At 36.3% G+C, this 13,656-nt stretch overlaps 1 protein-coding gene across 3 annotated transcripts in view; it reads left to right on the top strand.

Moving 5' to 3' along the window:
- Window positions 1-13,656, top strand: part of BTBD10 (BTB domain containing 10) — a 28,807-nt gene that overhangs the window by 270 nt on the left and 14,881 nt on the right. The window contains exon 2 of one of the 3 annotated variants that reach the window (XM_085300833.1): window positions 6,981-7,139. In XM_085300833.1, coding sequence (XP_085156959.1) covers window positions 7,039-7,139 — 101 coding nt within the window. In that variant the 5' untranslated portion in view covers window positions 6,981-7,038. Of the gene's footprint in view, window positions 1-6,956; window positions 7,140-13,271; window positions 13,412-13,656 lie in introns of those variants that run through there. The other 2 variants (XM_085300831.1, XM_085300830.1) reach the window with 2 other exon arrangements.

The following is a 13,656-nucleotide window of genomic DNA, read 5'->3' as shown; positions in this document are numbered from 1 at the left end:
GCGGGGCCGGACGGGTGCTTTGCTGGCCCGGCAGGCGTTCAGGCGCTTCAGGGGGTCCCTGCAGCCGCTACCGCGCTCCGCGGGCCTGGCCTCGGCAGCGCCGCGGCCTCGGGTAAGGAACAGGGTTTAGGAGCCTTAGGGAGATACGTGCTGTAGCGTCTCCGTATCCCTGTGCATGTATAACTCTGTCTCGCGTAGTGTGACCAGGCTGAACACTAATTAGATGATCAGTTTTAATCTTAGGGTGTTTGCTAGTAAAACCCGCAGCTCTTGTGAGGGCTGTACACAAACAGTATCGCTGCCCAGGGYGGCCGGGCAGCTTTTGTGTAAGTTCTGAGCAGATTTATTTTGCATAGTCGCTAAGCAATGATGTACCTACTCAAATGTTTTCATAATGAGTTAAATGCCTTTATATAACTTTTTTTCCAGATAACTTATTTTTTTCCCCAGAGAAATATCTATTCCTTGTGTGATAGTTCTCTTACAGTATGGTTATGTATTACAGTTTTCTATCACTAATAATTATTCTTAAACTCAGTTTTGTTTCTAGCTATTGTGTCTACTCTTTTCTCCTTTTTATCTCTAAATTAATCAGATGTGTCACTCAATCTCTTTTTACTCAGAATGTGGATCCAGCTCCATCTTAGACCTTTTCCAGGTTTGTTTCTGTTACTTCACTTGTTGCTTCTCTGTTGAAAGTAGTAGGTGAGCGTGATATCCTTTTTTTTTCCCTTGACTATTGGCTGACTTTTACAAATTCAATTATCTGCTTACACCCTGACTTTCTGGCAGCCCTTTTGCTGCCTTCTGTTCTATTTGATTTTGTTTGCTTTTTTTCTTCATGAGTCATCTTCGATGATTTATTTAAAAAATCCTATATCTGCTGTTGCTTCAGCTTTGCAGATCTTTTCCCTGAGATTTCATTTTTTTCCTTTTCATGTTTTGCTATTGAATTAGATGATCCAGAAATATAATTCAAGTTATGATCTTCACAGTGATTCGCAGTTCTCAACCTGATACTTTTGTTTGCTTTTGTCTGAACTGAAAATCTGTCTCTACATCATCTTATGCAGGTAGCTTGAACTCCTATGGCTTGAATGTAGGTACAGTCAAAAGGATAGCTGAGCTTTCTCTGTAGTTAAGGAAAACTGTCCTGTGTTTTTTTGTTTGTTTGTTTTTTAACAGATCTACTATTGTGGATTAGTCTTTGATTAGATCTCTTTTTTGTAAAACATCGTAGAGATTTTTTAATTGCCACACTTGCATCTTCTGGCAAAGGGCTGTTACTATTATGTCTTGGTTTGTGCCTTTTCTGTAGCAAAAGCTCCTCATGGTCTATTACATCCTGCCTGTAATCATAATTGACTTCCACCTTGTCTGTGATTTTATTTTGGACTGTGGTTTTTGGACTGTGGTTTCTCTTTTCTTTTCTTTTTTTTTTTTAATGTCAAATTTTTCAGCACATAAAATTTGTGCTTTCTAACCCCCCATCTCCCTGATACTAACACACTTGGTGAAAAGAAAACAGTGCAAGGTGGCTCTCCTTAGCACATGCTGGTTTTCTTCTCCAAGCCTTCTTTTTCTTTTAGGCACTATGGCAAATGAAAATTGCTAAACGGTTGATATGTTGGTGACACTACTTAGTAAATTCATCACAAATGTGATAACCATTGGTTTTTGTGTCACTTTGTTCTAATTTGTATGGCTTCCTGTATCTTACGTATACAGAAAGAAGTAGTCCCATCTGCAAATTTACACAGAAATCAATCTCATGTGCTAGTATCTTTGAACGCAACTTTCCGTAACAGTATTGCTTAAATCTTGGCTTGGTGCTGTTCCTTATCAGTAAACGTATGTATCTTTAAAATATATATAAAATTGAAGGCTAATTTAGAATTTAAAATTCATTTGGAGTTTGCTTGCTCATTGAGATACATTGTTACTGATGGGTACATTCAAGGGGTTACTTTACCTTTTTGGACCAAAAGAAAAACCCACCCTACTTAATATTCTCTTTCATGGTCTTCATCTTGTCACTGATGCTGACTGTCATAAAGCTCTGTGTCTGTTTGCTTTCTAGTTTATGTTGCTGGGCCACGGGTGATCAGGCTAGTAGTAGCAGCAAGAAATTAGATTCTCCTCCTTTTTGTCTCCTGGTGGTAACCTAGATTCTGCTTTTGTGTGGGAGAATCCACTCAATCCACCGAGCTTTTAATGAGTAGACTTAGGCTGATTAAATACATTGAATCCTAAGGCAGGGGGAAGAAAATACTCTAGTTTTTGCTTTTTAGGCTTTGTCTGTCAGATGCATGTCTTATGATCGTATTTCTTTTAGGAATTGTCAAGCTAAAGCTTGTAAGGTATTCACTGGATGTCTGTTACTCATACTGATACAGAAATAAGAATATTATAAACTTCACATGACTGCCTCTACCAGTTTTTGCCTCTTCATTAAGAGAAGCTTTAGTCCTGACCTACTATCTTAATGTTAGCAGTGTATCACAAAGAATGTTTCTTAGCTGTGCTTTGGTAAGTGACAGTTTGATAACATTTCTATCATGATAATTCATAAAACTACTGTACATGTCCGTATTAGGGCTCATATCTGCACTAGTCTGCAAGAAAGTCACTTGGCAGGTATGGATTTCCATATTATATGATGTTTGTATTATTGGCATGTGTACTTTGAACTGTATTTCCTAATTAGTAATGTTAGCTTGCTTTCCATGTAATACTTAAGTTAGTTTTTGTTGTTGTTGCTTTTGTATTTTGATGATTAGAGGCAGTGAACAGCAGACTGTTACCCTTGACAGAAAGTCTGAATAATTTGAAGCTTTGGAGTTTCAGAACTGTCATTGCTAACTGATGACGCATTTTGTCCTGGCTGGTTACTTGTCTGTTGGGTCTTTCTGATTATCCTTGGTCAACTTTACAGTGCATTTCACTGATGGAACTGGTTAGATCAAATGAGCTTTTGGGACCCTTGCACTGGATTTTGTCATAGTCCAGAACTGAATATACTTTAAATATTACTTAACATAATCTGTTCTACAGCTATCAAAAGTTAGTGTATGATATGTATATCCTTTTATAAGGTCCTTGTGTAGTGGTGTAAGCATGCTAATTGTTGTATTTTGGAGTGGCTGCACCCTACGAACTAATAGCTGGCAGGACCCATTCTCTTTACAGTTCTAATACATTTCAATAATCTGCTGCTTTCATRAATTAGTGAAGATTCCAACTTCAAGTTACTGTTGAAGGGTATTTTACCAATTCTGAAGTATTCCAGCTGTCTATGTCAAAAGCTTTAAAAAAGAAAGTGTGTAGTCTTTTACAGAATTGTTCCCTGTGCGGATTTTCTGAATATCAGCTTTATGCAGAAGACAAGAAGAGCCTGAGGTATGAAGAAGGATTTTTTAATTAGCTGGTTATAATTTAGGCAGTGTGACAGTGGTTTGTGCTTTACAGAGCATCTTTGGCTATGTTTTATTTATTTGTTTTTATTATTATTTTTATTAAATACGCTTCCAGTGCCTTTTAGTCTTTACCAGTATTTCAGGTGAAGTTCCTTAACTTCATGAAAGCCCCTAAATGATATTTGGGGCCATGTCCTCTTACACTTTCTCCCCTGCCGCCGAGTTTTACCCCTAAGGTCAAAATGCTCAGCAAAGAACACTCCTGTTAGTAAAAGTTACCTACATTCCCAATGGTTCTGGATCCATGTATAGAAATCTTTCAACCACAGTTTAATTACCTTTTATGCAACAGGAGAAAAAAAAAAGGGGTGGAGTTGTGGAAATGGTTAAAAACTAATCAGCAGCACTAGTTATAAATCTTCAATTAGCAAATGCTGTGTAACCTTAGTGAAGTAAATATCTTCATTTTTTTTTCATAATGCTTTTATTTACTATCTTAGGGGTTTGTTAAAACCTAGAATAACATTGATAAATCTATTTGTTTTTTATAAACAGTAGTTGAAGAACGTGTTAAGTGTTTTGTCAGGGCTAATGCTCAAAATTACTATCAGTTATGTTCAAAAAAAATTGACTGCAGTACAATAAGTTGTTTCTTAGAGATGTGTTATATGTTAAGATCCTGTTGAATGGAGGATGGAGGAAAGTTGAAGTGAGTTTTTTTTCTTTTCCCCTTTTGCAAGTTCATAGTGTGACACACTTGGGAATTATGTTAAAAGTTTCATGAAATGTGGCTTTGGACACTTGCAAACTGTTTATCTTGTTTTTATATCTGTGCAGGAGTTGTCAGATGTGTGCTGGTTTAGTACTTCACTGACAAAACTCTGCTGTGCTTTCTTGTGTGCTTTAAGCTGGAAAAAGGGAGCCCTCCTGTTCAAGAGGGGCAGTCCTGGTTGTTCATTTCTGTCCTTCTGTGTCATTTGTTGTTTGTAATGACCTGAGTGTGTGGCTGCATAGTAAAGCAGATTGAGGAACTGACTCTATTTAAAGCAATCTTTTTCTTTGAAGTGCGCAGAGAAATTGTAGCCTCATGTTAAGTCTGTAATTTTCGTTAAATAAAAGATATGGGAAGGCAGGAAGCATGAGACAATTGAAGAAAGTGACTTTAAATTTTCCTTTCAGTTGCAGTTCTTGTAGTACTGGCCTTTCCTACGACTCTTTCTAGTGTGAAAGCTAAATTCAAATACTGATGTTTTTACTTGAATGACGTGCGTAAGTACTAGCTGCTAGATGATGATCTATTTAAAGGCTTCTTTTGGTCAATATATGAAAGGCTGAGGTGTTCGTAAGTCTTTTAGTTACTTTTAAAAGGAAGAGGGAATTTCAGGGAACAAACAAAGATTGAATAGGAATGCTTGTATATGTGGTGCTAAATAAGCCTGTCATTGTGGTGCTTCAGTGCATAAGGGAGTCTTATTAGGTACCCTGTGTTAATCAAAAGCTAGGAGCTGCTAGCTCACTAGGCAGACAAGCTTAATTGCAGAACTCTGATCATTTGGAGAACGCTGTGCTTTGTTTTTTGTTCTACATCATACTGTTGCTATACAACAAATTTTGACTGCATATATCTTGCTTGAGTGACTCAATCTAATGAACTCAGTTTGTTTCAATTCAGGATAAAATTGCCCCTTTATTTTTTGCATTAAGTGCAATATGACATACCATTTTCATATGTAAGTAAGTCCTGGATGACTGCTGCTGAAGTAATTCACTACTGGATCTGTAAACTAACCTTCCTTCCCCTTGTTTTCTTGAAGTACTTTTTCTATTCTGAAGTAGGTTATAGGCTTCTCCTTGTTCAGTATCTAAACACACTTGATAAATGTGTAAATCCTATGACTTTCTAATTTTATGTAATATCATTGCATATTGACCATGCTTTTGTAACCAGGTAATTTCCAGGTAATACAGAATGAAATAATTGTTAGAAAATGTTGCTTCTTTTGCATGAGAGTTGAGTATTTGTTGTAATTTTAAACAGAATGTGTTTTCTTCTCCTTACTTTATATGGACATGTGATCTTATTAATCTTCCAATCAAAGTGTGTTTAATTATAGAAACCCTAACATAAAATACTGCCAAACCCCATGGTGGAGTTTGCCAAATGCTGAAACTTTAACATTATAAATCTTTAAGCAGCTGTTCAGTGTTCTACGTATGAATGGTGCTGAAGTCAGAAGGTTAAGCATGTATCTTGATGTTGGTCATAAGAGACTTACAGTAGACACTGTAAACAATCTGTTTACAGCTACCAATTTTAGTTGCAAGAGTAAAATCATTCTAGGAAATATATAGTGTAAAACCTATTTTTTTTGTTAGAATTGAACATGAAGAAAAGCTCATCCGTAACTGACAAATTTTAAGAAGCTTGTTTTCTACCATTTGCCTGTAATAACACTTTGGGGTCTAAATTTAACTAATAATATCTGAATTTGTCAGAAGAGCTTATCTCCATGCTGTATGGCTAGAAGGACTTTCTATCTGAGGAACTACCATGTCTTAAAGGAGAAATCTAAATTCTTTTGATACTAATTTTTGATAGGGTTAAGTCCTGTAGAATGTAATAGAAACATGCTAACTATAAGGGGCAGAGAGGGAAAATGACATTTGCAAAATACTTAGCTTAAAATTCCAGCAAAACATAATAGGCTTTATTTCAATTATTTGTAATATATTTTCCAGAATCTATACAGTCAAAAGCTTTTCAGTTCCTATGGCTACCTTTTACATTTTTATAACCAGGTTATTCCAAGCTACACAACTGTTTTGACAGACGTTTCACTTCTAGGTATGATTTAATGCCAGTTATTTAGGATCGGCTGCCTCTGTTGAAAGTCATAAGTTACCTGTGAATGTATTTTAGTGGGAGTTTAACTTAACGTTGGTTCAACTTTGGTTTAATCTAAACAAGATTAAGCTTATAATGTTACTTTTTTTTTTTTTTTTAATATGAATATTTTTTCCTCTTCTTCAGAATCCAGTGGAACTAAACTGGATTCAGTGTTTCTAAGGACTGCTTTTGATTCTCTTTTGGAATAAGAACTTTTTGTTAATCTTTACTTTGTTTTCCTTTTGGGCAGTCATTCAAATTTTAAAATTGTATTGGTCTTTTTTCTACAGTTGGTCTTTTTTCTGAATTCTTTGAATTAAGTTTATACATTTAAAATAATTTTATGATGTTTGTATTTATAGTGTTTTATAACTAGTGACTTTTCCTGTTTGGACAGAACAATTGGTCTGTGGAGTTAATTATGGCAAAATTGAAATTATTTGCCAACATATATAGAACTATTCCTTATAACAATCTTCCTTTAGTGCAGGTATCAGCAAAATGAGTGGACTATTGTGGTGTAATTTAGAAGTTGTGCTTCAGAATACCCTAGTTTCTATAATCTTTTTTTAAAAAAAGAACTAACCAACAACACTTTAAATTTTGCATTTGTCTTTTTTTTTTTTTTTTTTTNTGTATGGCATTATTTAAAGGTCAACACTGCTCTCTTAATGTAGGTTGTGAGTGCTGCATGTGTGCTTTTCAGAGCAGTAGTGTGAGGAAGCTTGCAGTGGAATGGCAGGACGGCCTCATCCTTATGACAGTAACTCCAGTGATCCAGAGAATTGGGATCGGAAATTGCATAATAGACCTCGTAAACTTTGTAAACATTCAAGGTAGGTGTTATGTACAATCTATCGCATCTCAAAACTATGATAAAAATCCATTCTAAAGACTACTGTACCTGGTTGTGGCAAGTCCTGTCATAAATTTTATAGTTCTTGTTAAAAGGTATGCTAGTTAATTGATTTAAAAGATATTTTCTAACCTTACTTATTAGCCTTCTTAATCTGTGCTTGCATTTATTCTACAGTGGATTTTTTTAATGCTTTTTTGTGTATATCAAGGTACCAGTTGAGTGTCTGAATGTTTTTGGAGTGCTTACCAGGAATTACTTTCTGTAAATTGCTTTTTAGTCACTTGGCCTTCTCTGTTAAATACTGTACTTATTTTAAGTGCAACTTGTATGCAAGTATTACTCTCTAGGGCACTTTCTTTGTAAAGCTGTGTGTCAGATGTTGCTTTCCCCTTGCCTCCCTCACTGTGAGAATGTCTTCTAAATGCTTGATTTGAAGACATTAAGAAATTAACTGATGTTTTTTCAGCCAATAGTATTCAAAATGTGATCTAAGCAAAGCAGTTATTTATCTAGCAAATGTATATGAAGAAGCATGTTGCTGGAAGTATGCATAAGCATCAAAATAAGTGTGTATTTCTCAGGTGTACTGTGTTTTTTAATAAAGGCTAAGTAAAACTAAAAATATTCCTGTTAGCTAGCTAAAATTGTTAGTGATTTATGTTTTCTCACCTGTAAGATGACAGAACCAAGCAGCACATTCAACAACAGCTTCTGAATTCCAATCTTTTTATTGGGTAGATTCAGCTAAACTGGACTCACGTATTGCCCGAAGCTTTCTACGGATGATTAATGTTGTGTTTTTTTTCCTGTCATTAAAACTTGAATCACTGTGAGATATCTAAGAGGGCATGAAAAAGAATGTGCCGAGAATCAAAAGGCTTGCGTGGACACCCACGTAATTACGGGTTTATTTGTGATGTTACCTTTATGAGGAATAAATGGTATGGTTAACAAGGAACTGACTAGGGAGATACTACTGCTGATCAGTAGAGTCTTATGGAATATAACTTTGTACAGTCAATCTTGATATTAAGATGACAGCATCTTTTAAGTAGTCTTCTCTAGGGTCTTTGTGGTGCAGTATCAGTAAATGAACAATATAGAAGTAATAAGGCAGCATATGTGAGCTGAGGACTGTTCACTGTCAGGGCGCAAAGTATAATTGTAAATGGGTGATTCATTGTTGAGTCTAGTTCAAGCAATTCATTCCTGATCCAGTGCTAGCTCCCATGGCTGGTGATCTGGAAGAAAATCTAGAGTTGGTATTGATGCTGATGACTCAAGATGGAGTGTTAATAATAAAAAGGGCTCATTAATAACATGTGATCTGAGTAGCTTGTAAATTGAGTGCCAGCAACCATGTGTTTTTAATATGACTAAGCGTGAAGTTACGTATTTTGGGACAACGGGTGTAGGCCATTCTTGTAGACTGCTTAAACTCTATTGTTGGTAGTATTGGCACTATAAAGAACTCTCTTGTCTTAACAGGTAGTCAGTTGCACATGATCACGCAGTAAAATACATGATCAAAAGGGCTAATGAAGCTATTGGATGTATGGTGAAATTATTGGAAGCCTGGTATCGGTGATTCAGGGAACAATTTTGATTTGAAAGGATTTTGAAAATTCATGAGAGTTCTTAAATATCTTGTGAGACATGAAAAATTCAAAGGTTAGCTGATGACTTGATCAGTCTGTAAAGATCTGTGCAGGAAGCAGCAATATGATGATCTTTAGTTGGTAGGCAAATTTGCAACAATATGTAATAGCTGGAAGCTGAAACTAAATAAATCTCATCTAGAAAATCAGTGCACATGTCTTACCATGTGAGGTTTATGGTACATTATCTATTTTGGGGAAATATTTAAATAAAGAGCTATGTGGCTTTCTGAAAAAGATTACTTGATTCAGATAGGAGTTAAGTTGAGAAAGTCTATAGACCATGCCTTTCAGAAAGATGGAATATGGTTAATTGCTTCTGAAGACATGAATTAATAGTTCATGCAGGACAACGTATGTAATATATGCCTTTTGAATAAGGCATATAAGCTAAGTTAGATGAATTTCTAGCAAAACATAAGCTGTTTCCAAAATAATGTGTTACATGGTCATATGTATGATGGAGGAATAATACTCTAACACCTGATGATGTGGGTTTTCTATTTTGTTTGTTCAGATAATGTAGACACATTTTTGGAAAGATTTGTGAATGAGAATCCAGCTAATAGTTTATAGTTTTTGAATAAAAATGTATTATCTTCCAAGAATTTTATTATTTGAAATAGTGAAGTATCTTAAAAGAATGAGATTATAAAATATTTTGAATTTATTTGTTACTGTTATGACCTCAAACTAAGTAATTTGGTTTTGGGTGACTGAGTATAGGCATATTAATATTGCTTCTGACTTAATTGACTCTTTTCCTCAAGAGAAGTGAAAGCCTGAAAACTGCAGGGTTAGAAAAATGCTTTGGGGGACATAAATTTTAAGGGTAGAACTTCAACATAACTGCTTTGTCTAAAGGCTTTAGTATTAGTCTTATTTGTCATGTGCTTTCAAAATGTGCCTTATTACTGTAAGAGAAAATAGATTTGTAAAATATGATAGTGAAATCAGTGCTTAGACGGTGGCTAAGATTCAAGCAAATAGTCTCTAAATTAATGTTTTCTTTAGTAAGTATTGCTGTTATGTATTTTCTATTTATTTTTTCATTGCTTATTAGCTTCCCACATGCAACTTCTCTATAGTACTGTAATTTTTGTTGTTGTTGGAAAACTTCCATTCTACTTCTGTTGCACTAACTGCTTTCCCTGAAGTTATGGTGGAGAATTTTAACTTGCCTCTTGTAATTGGTACTGGATTTCTGTATGTCTGTGCTAGAGTCTTATTTGATAGCTTCTTGTTCATTCTGTTTAGCTCATGTTAGATTCAAAATCTTTTCTGCTCCACTGCATTAATGAACAAAATGGATCCATGCCTTAATTCTTTTTTCATGACTTTTGAGTCTTTGAAAATCTTGAACCTCTTTGAAAAATTTACCATAGATGACAAGTTATTGTGCAGATGCTGAAGACTAAGACTTTTTTTTTCCTTATATTGCATGCTGGGAGGATGCGTTTATGGGTCATGAATTGAAGTTCTGCTTGCTTCAGTGTTTTTAACCAGATGAAGCATTTCTGCAAGACTCCTTTTCTTATCCCTGTAATGATAGCAGAATGTATAAACTGTTTTCCAATGCAGGACGATTTTTTTTTTCCTCCTCTTGTAAATTGAACTGCAGAAGCTCAGTATTTTATAGAGTGGGACAGGCCTACACAATATGTGACACTTAAGCAATTTTCACCTGTCATAGCTTATGAAAAAGCTGCCATGCATCTTCTACTTTATGGTAACTGCAAACATACCTGCTCTTAATTGCAACCTGGTACTGATAAATCAAGATTTCTATCTAGCTTTTTATTTGCACCATCTTACAGAAAGCTCAGAAGAAGCTGAGATGGACTGAGAGGAGATGTTCATGAAATTATTTTTTAGTTGCAATTTTCAGTTGCAATTTTCAAAAATTGGTATGCTAATCTTTTGGAAGATACCTAAGGTAGAGTGGTCTTAAACAGCTTTTTTTTCTTTCTTTCTTTTTTCTTTTTCTTTTTTTTCCCCTTTTTGAAGTTCTTTACTTCTGAGAAGGCAGCTTGTGAACACTGCTGAAAAGGAAAACTTGGTGGCCTTCTGTGCAGATGGTCTAACTAAGGTCTCCTCAACTTCTCCAGCACACAAATGATATTCTCTAAATACCTTCAGATGTTAATTTTAGTGGACTTCAAAGTCATGCAGAGCTTGATCAGACCCTGACTTTTAATAAAGACCCTAAGTACTTACGAGATGAAAGTCATGCTTAGATACATCCCTGCAACTTTTGTGGACAGCTGTCCTCTGCAATTGTTGCCTGATTATTCCTGCTCTGAGAGTAGAAGCTATAATGGCTAGATTCAGGTTCAGTGTCTGAACTTGATTCTTTTGAATTTGAACTTCTGAAGCTTTTTTTTTTTTTTTAATAGATGGAGGGACTTTCCAAGGATGAAATTTTTTCTGCCTCTGAGTTTAAGTGTGTGCATGCATGTGCATAATGTCTCTGAAAATAGAGGGGAAACTGCTGGTATATAAATAAAGGCAACTAGTATCCTTGTATGGAGATCATGTATTTAGGTAATTTGACAAAAGAGGTAGGGTTTGAATGAAAATCTAACCAAAGATTAACTTTTTGCTCCTGGAAAAATACCTCTGGCAACTGGAGACTCAGGGGATTTTTTTTATTGTTTCCTTCCTGAATGGAATAGAATTACTAAGAAATGTATTACAGTTGAGAGGACCTGCTGAAACGAAAAATTATGTGGTTAAGAATTTCAGAGCAAAATTTAATCAGAACTGCAATGCTGAGCTGCAGGAAAATCCTGTAGTACTCCCTGGCTTAAAACAGAGGGAAAGAATACTTTCCAAGGACCTTTTCGTGGCAGGTTCTGTGGCCTAAGTAAAGCAGGGCTGCTGTACCAGATCTTGCTGGATGGATGTCCTAGCCTGGGAACTTGAAGCTAGGCTATCCAAGACACATGCTTTCTACTTGAAATTGAGGCAAAGGAGAACAAAGTGTGCTAATTCTGCTATGGGGAAAAGACTCTGTATAGTGAATCAGTGTTGAAAGAACTTGGCTACAGTTGTACTTTTTCTTGCTGCTGTTTGACTCTTCTATTGAAATAAATAAATAAGTAAATGTTTGAGGCAGACAGCTTTTCTACCCTACTTCTTGTAAGGTGGCCTCCATGACTTATTTTGGAGGAAACAAAAGGCATGTAAAGATTGTGATGGTTATTCTACACGGGAGGGTTGTGTAAAACCCCAGAAACCCTAAAACAGGAGGAAATTCACTGGCTCAGCTGATACTGTGTGAGCAAAAATTCTCCTTTGATGTCTAAAGAACTGATTCCTCAGTCTGGCATGCTGGTGCTCTCCTGCCTTTCTAATCAGAAGTCTTTCTTCTCTTGATGACTTTCTTATAACAGCAGGCCTTTTCTGAACAACCTCCCCTTACTCCTTCAACTTGCATTGTATTTCCATTTTCACTCTGGTGCTTCTCACATCTTGATTTTTATTTATTATGATACCTAACCTGCTTTTCAATGGTTCCTCCAATGCACTGTGACTTCTTTAAACAGCCTGGAGACGTTCTAAAAAGCATCATTTAAAAATGCTGTAGTATAATACTTATTTATCCTTCCCCAAAGGGGAAAACCTCTTAGAGGAGTTTATCCTGATATAAAGAGTAATTCACTGTGGTGTTTTTACTCTATGCKCAGCAGGCTTGACTTGTTATCAAGCCTTTCATGACCTATTGATGTGAAGATGTGATGTATCAAGAGTTAGATTGTCACAGAGTGTAGCACATTTTTCCTCTAAAGTTGTGCATGCTCTTGTCTAGCATAGGCTGACTGGAAGAGGGATGTTTCTAGTTCAAAAATGGAGGCTGTGCTGTCTTGTTCTCCAAAGGCTAATGCAGTACCTGCTTATGAACTTAGCGAAAGGTGAATTCATATTAAATATTGATTCTGGGAGACCTTACAGTRACAGATTAAATGTCCCCTGAAACTTGCATGGATTTGAACGTCTGTAAAAGCAAATGAGCTGTGTGATAAGGGACAGTTAGCAGTACCCTTTTCAGACGTAGTGTTTGTGTGCTGAAACCCGACAAGCTGGCAGGACTAGAAATAGCTCCGCAGATGGTACTTGGCAGCATAGCGAGCAGCTCTCCCCTCGCGCGCTGCTCGCCCTGCCTGTCAGTCGCAGTACCCAATGGCTGCCGAGAGATGGGCGAACGGCAAGCACGAATTCAGCTCGCAGGAGGCTGCGAGGTCAGACGTCAGGATTGCACTACGCATGGCTGAGTCAGTGGCTGAGACAAAATGAATTGAATTAGTATCTAGAGGGGTTTGCGTCTTTGAGCGCTTAATGGACTGCATAGCTACCATCCTCTTATCCTTGAGGGGGAAGATGATAGAGGAAAAAGTAAGGCTGGCTGATGGTGCAGTGAATTACTGATGAGATGATGGAAATATCAAATATGCTGAACTTAAGTAATGCCAAAGGATGGTGATCTGGCTTCCAAAGCTGCCTTCTTGGAAGGAACAGAATTCCTGTGTGCTCCGATTTCAAAATTATTTCTGTGCTTTTGTGTTCCTTCCCTGAGAGATACAAGAGGAAGGTGCGTATCTGATAACAGGAGTAATCTCTGGACAGTGTCGAGGAGAAGAATGAGTAAAAGGAGAAGTGCTGTCCTTTGTGTACCCTGGTCGGCTGAAATGCCTGCTGACAAAGAGCAGGCTTCAGGGGAGGAAGAAGGGCATCAGCATTGTCATTGTGTTAAGTCATAGCAGCATGAGCAGAACAAATCTTACTTTTTTTTTTTTTTTTTTTTTTTTTTTTTTTTTTTTTTTTTTTTTTTTTTTT

This window comes from Rhea americana, unplaced genomic scaffold (assembly GCF_003343005.1).
Source record: "Rhea americana isolate MKP2758 unplaced genomic scaffold, rheAme1 scaffold_17, whole genome shotgun sequence".
In the NCBI taxonomy this organism is placed as follows: Eukaryota; Metazoa; Chordata; class Aves; order Rheiformes; family Rheidae; genus Rhea; species Rhea americana.
This window is presented reverse-complemented; position numbering and strand designations above follow the sequence as displayed.